Genomic DNA, 18,241 nt, shown 5'->3' on the forward strand with positions numbered 1-18,241 from the left:
TATTGTCCACAATACAATCTGGCAGCATGGTAGGCTCACAGCATGTTAGGCTGTATCAGCAGACACATAGCCAGTAAATAGCTGGAAAAATATTCTATTTATTCAGTTCTCATTGGACCAGCTTTGGGTCCCCCAGTAAAAGAAAGATTTAATAAAGACAGATGTGATTGGATTGTGGGGGGGAGAGCCTGGAGAAGATATCTACTAGAAGAGATGGAGGGAACTGGATTGGTTTAGCCTGGAGAAATTTTGTTGGGAACCTAATACCAACTTTTCAGTATGTGCTGGTTAGTTCTCAAGAGGAAAAAACAAGTGTCTTTACTGAGATGTATAACAAGAGGAAGAAAGAAAATGGTTCTAAATTGAAAGAAGGGAGGTTCTAACTTGACATAAAATGTGCAAGCCTGGAGCTGGGAGCCTGGGGAGAGTGTACAGACCAGCACAGGCAGTTGACTAGAGACAGGTACCTCATTTATTCTTTATTTTAGGTTTTTGTCAACCACTTAGGATACACCCACTCTCCAAATCATTCAGTATCAATGTTTCTTTCCTGCCTTTTTAAAAATAACACTTTCCGCCAAAATTCATTTAAAATATTGTTAGATTTAAGAAAAAATAAAAGTCAAATAAGCACTTAAAAAACCCAATTAATTGGAGCAAACACTTTAGCTGCAGTTTGACCTGCAATTACCCAAATAATAACCAAAAGCCCACACTGTACTAACTATAATTTAGGAACTAGACAGAACACACACTGGCACATTTCTTCAAAGCAAAATCTCAGTTCCTGTGCTATAGCAATGACCTAGACAATAGGAAATCCTTGGGACATGGCTTCACCACAGTCTCACTGTGGGAAACTGGACAAGCAACTTATCCTCAGGAGCAGAAAGACTTTTTCATTAGACCAATGGCAGCAATTGAATCTCCATTAGGCCAGCTTGCACTTCAGAGAGAAGGGGATTGCTCTGGTTTCTCAACAGAGACAAACCTCCTTTACCTCAACTCCATTCTGCTCAATAGCCTATTTACTGTCTGTTCAAAACATCCATGGGAGTTCTCAAAGGAGCTCTCTGTAATTAGATTCATTATGCTGTGTTTAGTGCCATGAGATTCTTTCACAGTAAAATTTCAGAAGTGCAGAGGGCACTATCATCTAACAAGGGGCCTCCTCTGTCCAACCAGTGTGAGATACATGCTTGTGTATTGTGTTAAGGAAGCCCTATCTGTTCTAACACTTTTGACATACCTTTTTTTTCCCCGAGTGTTTAATGTGCTCCCAGCCCTGTACGCATTGAAACAACCCATGTGGCAGCATCTGAGCTGCTAAGGGGAATTTTACCCAGAAACATCAGAAGACATCCTACTGCCAGTAAAGAAAGTCCTATAGAAAATGTTTGGTGGGATTCAATAAATACATATGCAAGTTTCTGAGACATACAGAAGTTACCTACCTGACCCCATCTATCATGAGGATGCTTGAGTGGCCAGAAATACACTTGGAAACCAGATGTTTGATAGCTGGACCTAACTCACTGATTCTTGCAGAAAGGTATTAGGAAGCCCCTCTCAGTATCATAAGCTAGACTGGCAAGTTCTCACAAGTATTTGTACTGTCGCTTGATGCACAGAGAAGCAGAAGTGATAAATGTGACTCTGGTGCCATGAAAGGGACATCAGCATCTTCTGGAATTGCTCTGGCTGCTCTGTTTCCAGGACTGGCTGGTGCTGTCTGTCCCAAAGGATGGACATGGCTCACACTGAACTCTCTGCCTTGCTCATGTTGAGCAGCTCCTTATGAAACACTTGCTGTCCTAGCAGCTGGGTGAGAGCCAAGTGTGCTTGGGAAGTAGACATTTCAGCACAGGACAGTAGCAACACTAATAAACCCAGCAGCATAAGAACAGGTAAAAGTTTCCCATCACTCTGGCAGCTGCCTACATTGACACACTTTGTTCACAGCAAGCTGTGCAAAGCAGTTGTTCTAGGTTGCAGGCACAGAACATCCAATCTTATTTTCAAAGGTGTTAAGCATCTGCAAAACCCACCAGTTTTGACAGCAAAAAAAACCCCCAACAGGCTACTACTGCTACTGAGGCGCCAGCATATGGATTTCAGGCTCTAATTGCATGCACCATGGTTTGATTAAATTGCTGCCTGGAGCTTTGCCAAAAGAGATTACTTCACTTAGCAAAATCTGGATCTACACTGCAGTTTTGAAGATGTAGCACACATCCCAAAGCAGGATGGAGCTATGGTGTAGATATGCCTCAGGTGGTTCAATCTCAGTGTACGTAACAGGTTCACATTGTACTGTCCTCTACTACACTGAGGCACTGCAGAGTAGAGATAGTCTGAGATATCAGTTCCTTGCTAGAACTTGCTATCTGTACCTTTATCTTGTAGCTCATTACATCAGGATCTGACTTTCAGAATCAGATGTTCAGAGCAGAATAGAAACGCTTGGAAAAAAGGACCGTTCTGAAACTGGCTACATTAGCTAAGAGCCTGAAGCCTGGGCACTTTTAAAAAATTAGTCCCTAAAATCAACATTATTCCAGAAAATACCCAACTTCAGAATTTCCAGAAGACTGTCCTGATCTGAATTAGTAACAGATACAACTTCACTGAGCTCCAGTCGCAGCTCTCAGGGATTATTGGGTCACTAACCTCTATGATTAGTCAGACTTCGTTATGTTTTTTAATTTTTGGTCCATGAAAAACCTACCATCTGCCAGCTTTGCAGTGAAGAGCATTACAGCAAGCAGCATTGCCACAGGAAAGCTTTCTTCTCCCCATAGCACAGGAAGCAGAATAACAGGCAGTTTTCAGGGAAGTATGGGAACTGTGGTGACCTCCAAGGCTCAGGGCTCCCTTGTGAAATGAGGATGTAGTTCTGTGTCCCTGCATATGGATGCTTTTGCTGTTTAGACTAGAATAAACAAAAACCAATAGAAAAGCTACTGTATTTCTTGGGAATATCATTCTGTGAGCTGGAGGCTTGACTACACAAATAGCACCGCTTTAGCTAGAAAATGGACTTCTTTTGTAGCCAATCTGGGGTGGGTGGAATGCAGAATAAAGTGTGTGCATATCCTCATGGTTTAGCTTAAATAAAGTCATTCCTGGAACAAACGGAGACAAGAATAGCAATTCCAGCCCACATGGTTCTGCAGTAAATGAAAGTGCCCTTTTTGAGCAAGGACATATGAACTAAACCATGTGCACATCTGGGCAAGTAATCAAAAGTTATGCAGCCACAGGGGCTTAGCAATGCTCTGATCATCTGTTGCACCTTGGTGACAAAACAAGCCTCTCAGCCCATCCCATTGCTTTAAAGCTCTTTGTTTAAATCACCACAATGGAAATTTGCTCCCACATTTCCATAAAAAGGCTGTTTCATGCATGTTACTATCTAACAAGGTGGTCAAGGATGCATCAGGTGTTTTCTGAGGGACAGCAACTTGTTCAGCCACAGCACTCTCTGACCATGTACCTATACCCATAGGCAAAGCTGTTTGTCAGGATACACCTTCTGAGCAGTGTAGAAGTGGTTTTCTTTTTTTGTTTAAATGAAAATAAACCACTGTGAGGGGTTTATTTTATGAAAACATGGTTCTGCTCCCCCACCACAAACACCTAGAGACCAAAGATACCAGGGCATCCCACCTTCTCTTTCCTGTCATCACAGAAGGACAGGAAGACATGGGTCTCCTTAAGTCCCCTGTTTCAGATAGCTCAGTGGGCTGTGAAAGGCACTGTGCCTGTGTGCTTAGGCAGCAACACCTGACTCAGACAATTACACCAGTTCACACTAGCAGACACTGGTCCAATGTTTCCATTAAAGAGAAGACAGAATCTATAAAATCCCAAGAGATTCAGGTTGCAATTATGGAAAATAATGAAGTTCTTTTATAGTTTTGTTCTTTGTTTGTTTGTTTTCTTTTGCAGACTATTCTGCCAGTGACGTCTGAGCCTCTAAACTTTTCCTTCTCCTGCTTTTTTTTCAGTACAGTCCTTTGCCTTTGAATTCTCATGGACGTAGTCTGTGGTCAGAGAAATATCTGGGGAAAATGTGAAAAATTAATTAGTTGAGCAATTTTTAATGTTTCCCTTAGGAATCTGGAGTACTCTATTGCTTTTCAGATGGTTTATCAGGTTGTACTTCAAGATCAGGTTTAAATTTAACCTATGGGACACAACATTGTCCATCTCTGTCAAATTCTCTGTTGATTTAAACAGACTGAGTTCGACAGCAATAAAAAGTCCATCACAGTCCTAGTAGGACCCTGGTAATTAGCTGGGCAGCAGAACAGCTATTCTCCATCTGCACGGTGCAGGGCTCTCACCCAAGATATTATCAACATCCTCTGTCAACACCCTCAATCTGTGGTTGTCCAAATATCGCTTATTAAAAAACACTGGTAATGCCTTCCCAGAGATGTTTCTCCACAGTTTTATAAATATCACCCTTTTAAAATCTCTGTCTTCCCCCTTCTCTCTAGGTGGCAAATTTGCTCAGACTCTTCCAGATCCCCCAGATCAGCTATGCCTCTACCAGTGCCAAGCTGAGCGACAAATCCCGGTACGACTACTTCGCAAGGACGGTGCCCCCAGACTTCTACCAAGCAAAAGCCATGGCTGAAATCCTACGGTACTTCAACTGGACTTACGTGTCGACGGTTGCTTCTGAAGGAGACTATGGGGAGACGGGGATCGAAGCCTTCGAGCAGGAAGCTCGTCTCCGCAACATCTGCATCGCCACCTCTGAGAAAGTGGGCCGGTCCAACATCAGGAAGTCCTACGACGGGGTTATCAGAGAGCTGCTCCAGAAACCCAATGCCAGGGTGGTGGTGCTCTTCATGCGAGGTGATGACTCTCGGGAGCTCATTGCAGCTGCCAACCGCTTCAACGTCTCCTTCACCTGGATTGCCAGCGATGGATGGGGAGCACAGGAGAGCATTGTCAAGGGCAATGAGCACATAGCCTCTGGGGCAATAACCTTGGAACTTGCATCCCATCCAGTTAAGGAGTTTGACAGGTATTTCCAAAGCCTCAGCCCTTACAATAACAGACGCAACCCATGGTTCCAGGACTTCTGGGAGCAAAAATTCCAGTGTAACCTCCAGAACCGAAAACCACACAAAAAGGCTTGTGAAAAGCACTTCACCATCAACAGTTCCAACTATGAGCAAGAATCCAAGATCATGTTTGTTGTGAATGCTGTGTATGCAATGGCCCATGCCTTGCATAAAATGCAGCGGACTCTGTGTCCAAACACCACCAAACTCTGTGATGCCATGAAGCATCTGGATGGCAGGAAGCTGTACAAAGATTATCTCCTGAAAGTAAACTTTACAGGTAATAACTTCTCGTTTGGTATGCACAGAATGTCACTGAAATTAAACGTTCTTTGGTCACAATAAGAGCCAGATAAATTTCCAGTAGCACCTATTATGAAATTTCAGACCAGGGTTGTACCCAGGCAAGGCCACTCCTGTCACAGCAAGAGAAAAAAAAAGAAGAGTGAGAGGGAGCACAATAAGAAACCTAAAAATGCCAAGTTTGATGCTCCTTCTTTTTCTATCAGAAGGAAGAGGTGGAGGTAGCAACAGCTGGTCTTGGAAATGTTCCTACTTCCACACACCAATTTCCATTTAATTCACAGCCTGTCTGGTTTCAGCTAGGCATGTCTGGAGGCCAATGGTCGTTTCACCACCTGTTACACAAGGCAACCACTTATGCCTATGCCAGGACTTGGAATTCTCTTTCTCATTTTTTAATGAATGTTCATAATAGCTGGACCCTGGTCAATGGCTAATAACTTTGCAATAGTGAAGGAATAATTCCTGCCATAGAATCAGATCTGTATAGAATATTTAAATGTGGGATAGTGCCATTAGTTATGTTACACATCTTCACGCTTAATGACAAAATATGAAAGCTAGATTAAATATGTGCAGGTTTGTGGAGAGAGAGTAGATGATCTGGCAATGATATAAGAAAATTCATGGGGACTGGCTGCCCAGCACATGACATCTCTGGTTTTGCCATCACATATGGCTGAGCTTAGGCTTGTTATTAATATTACATCATAGCAGGGCTAAATAGATCTACAGGAGAAACAAGGAAAGAACAGAGCATCACATCTTCCAGTTGTTACGTGTCTAAATTTCTGCTGAAGCATCTAGGTTGAGCTTGTATTTCTATGTATTATTAAATTGATATTCTCAGCTGACTGAGTTGATAGTAAGGAAACATCATGCTGTGCTTTATCTGAGAACTATCTCCAAGAGGAATTGAGGGATAAATATCTGTATGATACAACATGCCCAGTCCCAAGAGCCCCTAAATAATGGAACAATATTAATAACTCTGGAAATTATGTGAAACTGTCAGATTGGAACTTGAACTTTTCCCTCCTTCAGAGGTCTTTTCAGCATTTGATTCAGACCATCTCTAGATACTGCTGACTATATCCCTAGAGCTTCTCTCACTCCCAGTGGGATATGGCTGGTGTAGTCAAGTACTCCACTTTCTTGTGTATGTGTAAACTTCCCTCCCAGCACATGCTACAGAGATTCTTAGGACCCCATGTCTCCCAGCACACTGCTGACTTCTTTAGGGCACATCAGGGCTTCCTCCAGCCCACATACCTGGATTTCTTTACTATGGAAATTAAAGGAGAGGCAGGTGGGACTGGTCACACTTGCATCTTAACTCATCCTCCAGGAGGTGATTCAGGAGGGTCCAGGAGCTTGGGCATGCTCTGGTAACATAGATGTAGTCATGAAATAAAAATAATGCTCTCGGTGAAGGCAGCTGGAAGTTGAGATGCTTCAAAACCTTTATCTGAGTGTTGCATGTGACCTAGCTGAAGCTCCATGCCTGGCCTGAGCAACACGATGCTCGAGCACATCGTGTCGTTTGGTCTCCTCCTGAAGACTGCTGCATGAGTAATGATAGTCACATACCATGGCATATAGAGATGCATAGGAAATGTATACATATCATATGTCATGCTGTAATTGCATTTCATTTATTTATTCACGTGTTACAGACAACAGCACAAGACAGAATGAATCAACTTTTTAGGCTTTAAACCTATGGAAAATAAGAACCATCACATTTCTTCCTCCTCCACACGGTTCTTAAACCACCAAAAGTGTTTCCTCATTTGCCTACACTTATCTTTAGAGAAACCTGAATGTTTTGCAATTGTTGAAATTAAAAGGCTTTCGAAGCACATCACTTCCCAGAATCTGGGTCCTGGCAGACTGATCACAAGGGACAGCAGTGCTGCTTCTGTGCTTCTGCCCCTGCTATGGAGACTCTTGAGGACAGGAACCAAATGAGCAGACAGTTTGGTAATTTAAACTTGAATTATTTTAAACTTTTTCTGACACTCCAAGTATTTTATGGGCTTAAATACATAAACTGCTAATGAGGCCAACTTTAGCCTGTCACTAGACAAGTTTCATTTCAGTAGATGATTCCTAATCATTTTTCTATCATGCAGGGATTTATTTTTTTTTAAGCACTCAAGCATTTATCCACTCAGCATTTAGACATTAAGCTAAAATAGCCACTATCTTTTTTTTTCACCAAAACTCCGAGAAAAATTCCATTTAGAGACAACCAGAGAAATTCATTTTAATTTTGATTGACATATCCTTTATAAATTTTATGAATTGGAAGTTGAAGCTGGTTGAGCTGGAAAAAGAAAAATTCACAACCTGTCATTTTTCAATTTTGAAAACAGGAGTCTCTTTTTGGAATCAAATTAATTTGATTCAAAATCAACATGGAAATCTTAGAACCTCTGGAGAGTTTCAGTTTCAGTTGATTTTAATTTCCAATTTAAAATGTCAAAAAAGGCTTGAGTTCTCATTAAATTACTTTGTTCTGTATATATTGTTCCTCACTTAAAGCATGTTTTGCTCATCTCATGCTTGTTATCAGTTGTTCCATTATGTGAATCCACATTTTAATGTCAGTGATTTTTGAAAGCAGATCAGTGATTTTTATGTAGTGAGAGAATCAGCAAATCTCTCCTTTCAGAAAGGTGTGAAATTTTAATACATACAAACAAGTCTTGTCTTTGTTTTCCGTGGAACTAAGAATTTGCCTTTTTCTCTTTCCTGGTTGAAGAAAGTCTCTGGGTGTGTTGTTGACAAAATTTCAGGACCCTGCAGCATGGTACATTTGATCAGTGATGCTGGTATATTTCCAGCTTCAAATCTGAGAACAGATCTGTACAGAGAGAGGATGGCACGGAAGGTCCCAGCCCATCAGGGACACTGCAAACAAGTCAGACTGGGAATTTTTGTACTTCTTTAGCCTAGGTAGTGATCCACACCCACTAAAAGAAATCAGACAAGAAACAGAACAACAGATAACCATGTTTGCACACACAAAAACAGATATTTAAGCAACTGCTCCTCTGCTGAAAGGCAGAGGCAGAGACAGATGAGCCCTGCCTGCACAAACCTGTAGCTCACCATGCAAAACCCCTCACATATGGCCCTGAATTTTTTCTCCCAGCTTCCAGGAATGGGTGGGTGATGGTGCATTGCAAACACACCAGTAAACTATAGGGTGCATTTATATGACTGGTGTGGGACTGTGCAATTTTAGGCATTTACCCCACATACTTGAATTAGCTTTGGTGTGTCTCTGATTGCAGTTAATGGAGGGGATCAGCACTCACAGGCTGTGGTTCAGCCCATGTGAGGTGGCCCACCAGAGACATGATTTGCCCCTACATCTCTTGCTATCGACTACAGATGGAGCACAGAGGAAGTCAGATTTTCACTTGCCATTTAGCTGAAAGCCTGAAGTGAGACTCTCAGGCACAGCAATAATGGGATCTGTAGGGAAATACTCAGGAATCAGCTAACAGCAGGGTTGGAGTAGAGGAATGGTCAGGATTTGTGCACTCTCATGCTGCCACTGCTGCTGACATGCTCTGTGACAGGTATTTCACTAGCATCTCTGGGGTCCTACTTATTTCTCCCTTTTCATTAAATTGAAATAACTCTATAGAACTGCAGTGTGTCACGAAGGCAGGATGAGATTTCATTCCTTATTGTCTGTGAGATACACCAAGCACATAATTTTCTTGCAAATCAGTAAGATGTATATGACAAATGTCGTGATATCCTGAATCTTTTCAATAAGGGAATAAAAAAGATTCCTGTGCTTCATTCCCACCTCCAGCAGCAGCATCTGAAAATGCAAAGCCTAGCCCCTAGATAAACACACTACTCCATGTCAGTGCTTGTTTGGTTTTTCAAAGAGATATCAGCTGGTTCATCTTGATCTTCCCATGTTCTGCACTCCCTCCTGAGGGCACAAGTGCAGGACTTGATGTGGTGAAGATTATAAAGAGATGCTGGTTCAAGAGGCTCTTAATTGGTATTACCAGAACAACAAACAAGTGCTGTACAAAAGCAAAGGGCTACATGGGAGAGTACACAGAGTAAACCCAACTTATTGCCAGCACCCAGCCATTGCTTGGTGGTAGGCAGCATGTGAAGGAGACTCTCTGGAGGGCTGAGGCTAGGGACAAACCCCAGCCAAGTCAGAGCTCCGCATAACCAGAAGCTTCCCTTCTTTTGGGGGATGGAAAGGCCAGTGCAGAAACCAGCTCTGAGAACAGTTTTAGATCCTTTAAGCACAGAGATGAAACAGAAAAGCAGTGTTTTCACTGCCCACAGCTGCTATGGCAGGCCTCACAACATCTGACACGTGCCACAACAGTGAAAGGGTGTCCATCCCTTGGGATAAAGTGGCAGGGTCATCAGGTTGGGTCCCTTTCACCTCCTGCACTCAGTCAGTCTGCTGGAAGGTCCTCCTGGTCTCCCTTGTGTTGTTTATTTGTAAAATAAACCAGAGAATCACTTTCAGCTGAAAGTAAAGCTTTTATGGGCAGAAGGCATCTAATATCTTGTTAATCATAACAGTCTTAAAAGTGTAATTCATGATTGAGTTGTGGCCAGTGAAACCAAGGAAAACACAGAGAAAATTCCTCAAGATATTCATTAAAAATACTCATGAAAAAAAGATGTCTAGGATTTATAGGAAAAATTAATGCCTTTTTCCTGGGATCACAAATGTGTCATAGAATTTAAAACATTGAAAGCAACTAAGAGCCAGTCTCTGAAAGCACACTTGAGACTTGCTGTTTCAGAGCAGAGGAACAGTTGAACCTGCACAGTATTTTCACATATTTCTCTCTATATTAGACCTACATCAGTGGTGCACACACACACGCAGAGCTGTAGCAAGATTTTGAAAGCCTGGTTTTCCTCATGACCCTTCTATTTTCTCCTTCCTCCAGCTGCCTCTTTGCAGACCTAACTGCTGTTGGGGATCTACAGTTCCTTTCCTTTGGGTAACTTTAAACCTCCAGGAGGTTTCTGGTTAGAAATCTCTGCTTAGCTCTTCCTGAAGCTTTTAATATGTGTGTATATTCAAATATTTATGTATTTTAATTATATACATAATTATTTTATACATATATATTTAATTGTGTATGCTAAACTTTCAAAATATACAGAATCAGACAGTTGAAGAATAAATCAGGCTGGAAGGGCCCTCAGGAGGTCTCTAGTCAAACCTGCTGGAAGCAGGGTCAGCTGCAAGATCAGACCAAATTACTCAGGGCTTTGCAAACGTAAAATGGCTGAAATTGTTTGAGGCATCATGATGGCAAACAGTATGATCTGCTCCCTAGATGCATTGTGTATCACAGACTGCACCATGTAAGCTGGATACTTGTGCTGGCAGCAAGATACAGATATCGTCATCTCTAGGGCACAACTTCCAAATTAAATTTTCATTAAAACTTCTCTTGCCATTGTGGCAGGTCAGTGACCTACCTGCTAATGGTGTCTGTTACCTAGCTGGAGACCATCAGAAAATGCTGACTTTTCATGCTTTCATTTGGTATTAATTAACACTAATAGGCCTGAATGAGCAGAAGCAGAGTTTAAACTGTATCCTTACCTCTTGAGATAAGCTCCAATGGCAGAGGCCAAGGTGTGCTGGACCATTGCTTCCCATCTAACTCGGGCACAAGGTACTTCTGCCTGCTGCCACCACTCTCCTGCCTGACCTGGGCACTCATCTCCCATAGACAAAAAGATGGGAAATGCAGCATTAGCAAAACACTGAGCAGCAACAACTTGTCTTCAGTCCTCAGGAAGACTCTGGAAGTATGTTGCCTTTGGCCGCTGCCCAGCTGAGTGCCATTCCTGGAAAGTCTGAAGTAACCACAGGCCAGCAATGACCTCATAATTGTAACAGCAGCATATTTAGGTGAAGGTGCTTCAACATCCCTGAAACAGCAAATAGCTCTCCATCTTAGTTTCATCTACTTGAATATGACCCCCCATTCCAGCTCAACTATGAAACTATGAACTATGTAGTCTGTGCCTTGTATATAACTTCTAGTCTGCTGCTTTGGTCATATTAATAAAAATTCAGGCATCTTACAAATCTCTAGATTGCACAGCGCTTGTGAGGATGAGATTAGACACCCTGTGTTTACAGAGAAACATATAACTGAAAAACTGAGCAATGATTTTCTTTCCGATTGCATATTTGAGAGACAGAAGGCTTGGTAACCTAATTTCTCTAAATCTCAGACTTCTATGTTAGCCTGCTGCTTGTTTTATAATAGCTATTATTTCATCTTTTGTTTCTCTGGCAAATTTTATGTCGATTCCAAACACCAAGGGTTTGCACAGTCAAAGTGCTCAGAGGAGTAGGAAGGCTTGTACAGCCTTTTCATCTCCCAGCCATGCACACTCACCTTTCCAATCCCACTGGTTTCTACAACAGGAGAACAACTCAGGACATACCATGGGATTATATCCACATGGAACTGAAAAGATGCCAGGTCTGAGTTTTTCTCCTTATGGACTTAAAGAACAAGTCATGTGAGAAAAGAATTTAGTCAAGTATTCTTACCCCTTACATGTCAGCATTTAATTTGGCTCTGAAAAGCCAATGAAAGGACCAGATTCTGCTCTGTTACCTCCTAGAGCACTCTAGCACTTCCAGAAATTATCTCAGTTAGTCTCACTTGCCTTCTGAGGTGCCATTTGAGGGGCTGAAAAGGGCAGGGGTTGTGCTTAGAACATGACCATGGCAGTGTTAAAGATGAGGAGGACATACAAAGGAGATTGCATAGGGACACACTGGGACTATGTGACAAACAGAGAAAATAAAGTACTTTTCTTAGTAATCCAAATGTATCCTGGACTTCCAGTGAGTCCCCAGGAAAATGGTTTTCAAAAGGTGATGAAGGAAACTACAGAAAGTCAGATAAATGCACATGTCTAATTCCAAAGATAACTAAACATGACACTATATTTTTTGCCAAACCTCTATTTTTATTGTCAGCTAAAAATTATACTAGAAAGGCAGAACCGGAAACATAATCTGTAGAAAAGTCTCTTTTCTCCTGAATCGTCCTTCATATCACCACATTCCTGGAAGACATGTTTGCTTCACCCAATAGATTACAGTCCAGAGATATTTCCAGGCTAACTCTGACTAAACAGGATCTGATACCAAACCAGTAAAGCTGGATTAACATGACACTAAACTTCAGCCCAGCCTGGTGCTGCAACCTAGACATGGATCTTGAGCTGAATCCTACATCACCTCCATGTGGCATATTCCCAGGCAAACCAGCCACAAACTGACTGCTGTACTTGTACTTGTTAGACTGAACCCAGATGAGCATGTGAATCTATTTTAGTTTTCTGAGAAGCCTGAGCTAGTCCCTTCAAACTTGTCTCTAGTCATTTCTGACTCCCAGTGCAGAAAGAACAAGCTCAGTGAAAGTCAGATTTCCCTCTGTCAAAAGGAGAAAGGAACTCAGCCAAACCTCAAAACATCCCTTCTGTAAATTTTTGCACTAACAAACATTTTTCCCAGATATTCACCTCTGTGTAAATGGTCTCATGAATGAAGTACTTAGTGTAAGAATTTCAAAATAATGACCGAAAGGATTTTCAGACTCTATCACAAATGCACCTTTCTTATTCATGCAAGTGTTAGTATTTTTATTAAAACAAGAATTTAAGAAACAACTGGCTCTGCATTTTAACAGAGCAGAAACTCCTTTTATGTATCAGTACTCTTCACAAACAGACCTTCCACACAATATGCATCAAATGCAAAGTGGATGGACCTGGCAGACAAAGGTGTTAAAGGGTGACTTTCTCTCATTTCCCCATTTGTTAGAGCCATGTTTCTAAACAACTCTAAAAACATCTCACAGATTATGTACTTTGGCATCACTGCAATATTTATGGCTATTTTTTTAGCAGATACAGAATATAATGTAAAAAGATATTTCATTGCTATTATCTGGGTGAGTCATTTCCTTTTGTTTCCTTCTTCCTGCCACTTAAGTGTATTTTGTCTGTGTATATAACCAGTGAACACAAAGAATACTAAAATTGTTCGAGGCAGGGGAATGAACACACATATTTATTCACAGGGGTATCAGAAACAAAGTCTCTTTTCATTAAAAATGTCCACAAAATTCAAGCTATAGCATGGCTCAGGAACAGGAGTGGTCCTTTGATTTGCTTTCTCACCGTTTGCTCCTGCCATGGAGCAATATGTCAACATGTCGTGGTTTGGGCCCAACACAATGACAAGGAAACAGCCCCATGGCTGCTCACTCAACTTCCATCCCCCCCCACACACACACACACACTTTGGGATGAGGAGGACAAAGCTCATGGGTTGAGACAAAGGACAAGGAGGATTCTTCACCAGTTAAGGTCCCAGGCAAAACAAACTCCACTTGGGGAAAAATAATAATTTAATTTCACACTAATCACACACACAGGACACAAACACAAAGAGCAGGGCTCACACACGTTACCCCACCTCTCCCTTCTTCCCCAGCCCAAATCACTTTGTTCCCAGTTTCTCTCCCTCCTTCCAGTGGCACAGGGGAATGGGGATGGGGTTTAGAGTCAGTTCACAGGCTGCTGGTGCTTGCTGCTCCTTCCTCCTCAGGAAGAAGGATCCCTAAAGTCCTTCCTTGCTTCCCCACAGGGTCCCTCCCATAGGAGAGAGTTGTCCACAGACTTCTCCTTCATGAGTCCTTCCCACAAGGTCCAGAGCTGCTCCAGCCTGGGCTTCTCACAGAGTCACAGGTGTTTCGGGAACAAACTCCCTTGGTGCCGGGGTCTTCCAAAGCTGTGCGATCAGAGTCCACAAGCAGCAGATCCTCTGGCCACAAAATCCAAGTCCACTGGCCAAGTTCACCCCTTCTGGCACCTTCAGAGAATGTTCTACCACTTTCCTCCAGAAGTGCAGAGGGACAGCTGCCATCTCGCCATGGGTTGCAGGGAAACTTCTGCTTGGGCACCTTCTTCCCCTTCATCCTCACCAACCACCAGCACAGGTCTCCTTCCCCAGCACAGCTCTTCTCCTTTTCTTTAAGTGCTAGCTCTGCTCAGGTCTCATTTCAGTTCTTTAGTATGTTAATGGCAGAGGAGCATCTATTGTCCCTCTAATGGCTTTTGGCCAGGTTTGGAGCAGGGAGAGCTTCTCAGCTTCTTACCAGACCCACTCGTGGGGCCCTTCCCTGGCTACCAAAAAACCCACCAAACCAGAACACAACATCATCTCAGTTGCTCACTATTGGGATGTAAAGGAAAGCTTCAGCACTAAGCCAGAGACAACGTTCTCTGCAAATATTAGTCCTTACACTTGAGGCACGTAAATAATAAAATAGTTAACAAGACCATAAAGTTGGCTTGTAGGGTCTCCATACCAAAATTCACTCTCTCCTTAGTGCATAGAAAGAAGAGCACAGAGCCAAAAGGAGTGGTGATACAAATGGTGGTTAAAAACACCGAGTAAATAGAAAGCAGAGGTTGATGTGTCTCACAGTCTGAAAGCCCCTGCCCCCTCAGTCTTGCAGCCTCTTGTCGTCTCCTACAGTTTTGCTTTTCTTGTTACAAACCCATCTTTCTACTTGCAAATATGTGAATAATCTCATATCTTCTAGACTAATGGCACGTATATTTCTAGCACTTCTCCTACAGAGGAAATTCAAGAGCACTTTTGAAGGCTGAGAGATACTCACTTTCCAAAAGTGTATGTGCAATTGCTCCTCAATTCAACACGGGTCTCATGCAGTACATTATCTGCTTGCTGCTACACACGGATTCCAGAAAATTTGATGGACAACAGAATAAGCTAATGCAGCAGTTCCTTTGTGCACATGAAATATTTAGTACTTCTGCAGCTGAAATATGAGGCTCAGCTAAGAAAACACTGTCTTTTTAGCCAGAGGAGGAATTGCACTGTGCTCAGTGGAGACAGGGAAACAGTGTGAGAAAGCTGAGCAAAACACAGCCTTGAACAAAGTCCTCACAGAGAATGTATGTGACACAGAAATCCTGTGTAACTGTAGCTGAGAACATATGAACTTTCAGGGTGGACTGCAATTCCTAATGGTTGCATCTGACACCACTTTGACTCAGTATCAACCACACTGTTATATGGGAGGTTTGGATCAGAAGACACTCACATAGGCATGCACACTCACACACACACTCACAGGGGGCCTCACCATTCTTTGAAATTCAAATTTACTTAACTCAGTTCTACAGCAAAATATGTTGCCTGAAGTATTTTTCTTGAGTTTGCATTTTTAACATTGAACAACCAATCAAAAAGCAGCAATCTTTTTCTGCCAAAAGGGACAGAGAATCTCCTGGTGTTTACGTAGCAGCAATGTTGAGTTGCAGCATCCACAACCAAGAGACAATCCCAGAGTGATTCTTCTCTCAGCTTTCCCTTTGTTCTTTTTCTCACAGAGGCTGCTGATGTTCTTGTAGCTTCTTGTTCTCTCTTTTATCTTTCACCATACACAGCATGGTTTGCATATGCTGTATACATGCCCTTCTTTCTATTGATTGTGCCCTAAAAACCATCCCAACACTGTTGCCAAGGTTGAATTTCTTAAATGATCAGTAGCTGACTGTTTGTATGTAGTTCTGGAGCCTCAAGCATCTTCCTGTGCTTCTACTACAGAGCTCCTCCCCTCTTCTTGTGGGAGCACTCTCTGTGTCTCTTTACCTTTTGTAGTAGGTCTTAAACTTGCTACAAAACACTAGAAAATGCTTGGATGTATGCAGAAATATATGGAGTGGGTTTGCTGGACTCTTCTAGTCTATGCAGCAATGACATAGTTGCCGGCAAAAGGAGAAGGTTGTGCTCTTGTTACTTCCCTTGACATAAATCACTATACACCCTGTGCCCCATAAATAAATTTTACCTACGATTTCTTCAGAAGTAGAATTTTTTAATGTCATTTACCTGTGGCCCTGATGAATGGGGCAGATGATCACTGCACCAAGATCTTGATGCCAGCTTGATACTGGAGATTGGCCCACTGCGCATTTGCAGATCATCACTAGACACTGGCAAATAAGGCACTGTATGAAGCTGCTATAGGGAAATGAAAAAAATGTATGGAAAAAGTCTGTTAAACTCCCTCTATTACATTTGTACATCTATTTGAATAAATAGCTAATGGTTAGTTAATGGTTCAGTGAAAGAATTTTTAAAAAATACTCTTTAAAGGCTCTTTAGAGAAGAAAGTATCTCAAGTCACATAAGGTTTGAGGTAGTGCTGTTAATGTCCTTTCTAGATCTCTGAAACACTTTATCAGTCTAAGCCTATCTATGTGTCTCTGCTTCCACCATTAAACAGGCAAATAAATCAACATTTTCTCTGTACATTTTCCCCTGAGGTCCAGTGATTGCTGTTGCTGTTGCTGAACTTATTCAGTGGAGCAAAACATTAGCAAGAATAATTCTGTGCTCTCAGCTTTATCTTTTCTTCCTAAGAGCAGAAGAATTTGCAAGAATTAATAGGACATGCAGCTTGCACATTGTAGGGTAATGCATGTCAATGAACACTGATCATGTTGGGAGAGATTATGTGCTACCTGTAGAGCTGGTGTGTGATATGCATGAATAACCTTAAAAGCCAGGAGTTGTTGTCCTTTATCTCACTACTGTTTTGCTGAAATTCGTTGTTGCGAGTAGCCCAGCTTCACCTCTTGATTGACTGACACAGCCTTGGGTCAGTCATGAGATAATACTCTATTTACTGACTGAACCTGTCATTTTAGTAGATGTGCACTTTTTAGCCACCTCTTTAGAATATTAAAATGAGTAAAAAGAAAATCCAAACTCAAACCTTTAAAAAAGGAGATGAGTCACATACAATGTGCATGGTGAGCCTTGCTTGAAGCTTAAGTTTGATGATTTCTCCATCAATGGTCAAAGTTCAAGCCAGCCAGGGTTCATATCTTCTTTGACACAACCTACTTTGTAGCCTAACAACTGGAGAACTGCTGATGGAGGAAGCTACCCACTTTCCTGATGGCAACTCAGTTTAGCCAGAGCCCACATTTGGAGGTGCCTGCTTCTCTCAATTGACTATAGGAGGTCTGTAAGAAAACTTCATTCCCAATACAGACACTCCAATTAGGTTTAGTTTAAAGAAATACAGGCCACTTTTTTCATGCACATATTATATTCACATGGAAAACTGAATCACTCCAGAATCTGGCACCATAGGATATATGAAACATCAACATTTCAACCTGAACTCCAAGCCTCCTTTTCTTCCACCAAGGTTATGTCAGATGTCCCAAACACTATAATTGAGCCATACGATATGTCTGAGCATAAAGGTTTCTCTGTGTGTTTCACTGTAGCATTGTTTCTTTATTCCAGGTCTGAAGCATCCTACAACTCCTTTTTTTTACCCCACAAAACATTCAATACATTGAGGTTCAGTTATTTGAAAAAAATGCTCTCCTTTGAATTCACTACTTATAGTTGTATTTTCCTACTGGAAATGCAATTTCATTTTGCAAACTACCTCATTATTAGCAATTTGTAGGGTGATTGCTGAGAGTTTTCAGTAGCTTCTTAACAAAAATAACAGTATAGAGTTATAAGATTCATAGGAAGAGGCAATATCTTTATTAGATTGCCCACGTATCTGGAAAAAAAACAAAGAAGCTTTAGGCATAATATCTCTTTGCCATATTTTGTCTTGCATCTTGATCAGATCTTGTGTTTCTAAACTATATGCTTTTAAAGAAGCAAAGAAAAAACTCTCAACAATCACTCTGCAAATGGATAGTAATGAGGCTATTTGCAAAGTGAAATTTTG

The 18,241-nt window shown here is 41.7% G+C and overlaps 1 protein-coding gene across 4 annotated transcripts in view; it reads left to right on the top strand.

Moving 5' to 3' along the window:
- The window catches only part of GRM3 (glutamate metabotropic receptor 3), a 105,251-nt gene that overhangs the window by 67,188 nt on the left and 19,822 nt on the right, over positions 1–18,241 (top strand). For all 4 annotated transcript variants that reach the window (XM_051633121.1, XM_051633150.1, XM_051633130.1 and 1 more), the window contains exon 3: positions 4,506–5,361. In XM_051633121.1, the coding sequence (XP_051489081.1) occupies positions 4,506–5,361 (856 nt within the window). The remainder of the gene's footprint in view (positions 1–4,505; positions 5,362–18,241) is intronic.

The sequence above is a fragment of the Apus apus genome, chromosome 1, assembly GCF_020740795.1.
Source record: "Apus apus isolate bApuApu2 chromosome 1, bApuApu2.pri.cur, whole genome shotgun sequence".
In the NCBI taxonomy this organism is placed as follows: Eukaryota; Metazoa; Chordata; class Aves; order Apodiformes; family Apodidae; genus Apus; species Apus apus.